At 28.3% G+C, this 1,702-nt stretch overlaps 1 protein-coding gene across 3 annotated transcripts in view; it reads left to right on the forward strand.

The window, feature by feature from the left end:
• LOC107643387 (WAT1-related protein At5g40240) overlaps positions 905-1,702 on the forward strand; it is a 3,382-nt gene continuing 2,584 nt past the window's right edge. The window contains exons 1-3 of one of the 3 annotated variants that reach the window (XM_016347020.2): positions 905-1,190; positions 1,302-1,373; positions 1,503-1,616. In XM_016347020.2, coding sequence (XP_016202506.1) covers positions 1,009-1,190; positions 1,302-1,373; positions 1,503-1,616 — 368 coding nt within the window. In that variant the 5' untranslated portion in view covers positions 905-1,008. The remainder of the gene's footprint in view (positions 1,191-1,301; positions 1,374-1,502; positions 1,617-1,702) is intronic. The other 2 variants (XM_016347017.2, XM_016347018.2) reach the window with 2 other exon arrangements.

Raw genomic sequence — 1,702 nt, forward strand, 5'->3', positions numbered from 1 at the left:
GCCACCTAAGAATACAGAAGGCTTTGGTTGAGGAAGATCGAAAGAACCACAAGATCCAAATTCTTCCATCAATTTCTAACTCTTATGAGTAAAGGTACGCTTCCGCATTATGTTATATTTTTTATGATTCAATATGGATGATCTGGGATATTGAAATTAATTTATTCCAACAGTTAATAGTTAAAAATTATTAAATAATTTGATAAATTTAACTAAATTATCATTTAATAATTTTAACTATTAACTTCATATGAAATAAGATATATTTATTTTTGATTTTATGTGAAGTTGATAGTTAAGAGTTATTAAATAATTTGACAAATTTAATTTTTAACAATTTTAACAATTTTCAACTATCAACTTCACATGAAATACCTGAATATTTTACTTTAATTAAAAGCTTAAAACTATTCATGAATTATTTATTTATGTGAAGTTGATAGTTAAGAGTTATTAAATAATTTGACAAATTTAATTAAATTATCATTTAACAATTTTCAACTATCAACTTCACATGAAATACCTGAATATTTTACTTTAATTAATTAAAACTATAGAGTTATTAAATAATTTGATAAATTTAACTAAATTATCATTTAATAATTTTAACTATTAACTTCATATGAAATAAGATATATTTATTTTTGATTTTATGTGAAGTTGATAGTTAAGAGTTATTAAATAATTTGACAAATTTAATTAAATTATCATTTAACAATTTTCAACTATCAACTTCACATGAAATACCTGAATATTTTACTTTAATTAAAAGCTTAAAACTATTCATGAATTATGGCATTTATTTATTTATATGGCATATATAGTCGCAATCAACGCGAATTGCGCCGTGCAAACCATAATAACTGGAGTCATAGTCACATAGAGAAGTTCCCTTCTTAAGAAGCAAGGCAAAAGGTGTCTTTTTCGTCACGTATAGCCTATCAAGAAGAATAAGTAGTGTGATTAAGACTAAACAAAATTAAACAAACCAAGCAAGAGACAGAAAGAATGGTGAACAAAAATGTGCTCCCATTTGTGGGAATGGTGATGGTTGTTATGTCACAGAGTGGGGGAATGGTGATAAACAAAGCCGCTATGAGTGATGGAATGAATAAGTATGTCATGCTTCTCTATTCTTACGTCATCTCCACCTTCCTGCTCCTCCCCTTTCCAATCCTTCACTACTTCAGGTTCTTTAACAATTTCTTATTAATTAATCAATTCCTTCCTTAATTATATATATGAATTAGCATTTTCTACGGTCTTTTAATTTTCTTAATTTTCTTTTTTTTTTTCCTTAGCAGATCTGATGAGCGTACTACTACGCTCACGTTCTCCTCACTATGGAGCTTCTTTTTGCTTGGTTTGATTGGGTTGGTATTTGTATATGTTAATCTTACCAAAAAAGGAAACCATTTAATTACAATTTATTACATTCTACGTACATATACATATACACAAATTTGGTCCCATTGATTTCTATTATTGTTTTAACGGTGCAGATGCTCAGGGCAGATATTGAGTTATGTTGGCATAGAACTTAGCTCACCGACTCTTGCTTCCGCCATGCTTAACCTCATACCTGCTTTCACTTTTCTACTAGCTCTTATTTTCAGGTACCGTGTATTCTTATCTTCTCGGATTGTTTTTTTTTTGGGCTCCACAACTTTTATTAGTGTAATTTTATTGGTTTCTAGTTCTA

Source organism: Arachis ipaensis, chromosome B05, assembly GCF_000816755.2.
Source record: "Arachis ipaensis cultivar K30076 chromosome B05, Araip1.1, whole genome shotgun sequence".
NCBI classification, from domain to species: Eukaryota; Viridiplantae; Streptophyta; class Magnoliopsida; order Fabales; family Fabaceae; genus Arachis; species Arachis ipaensis.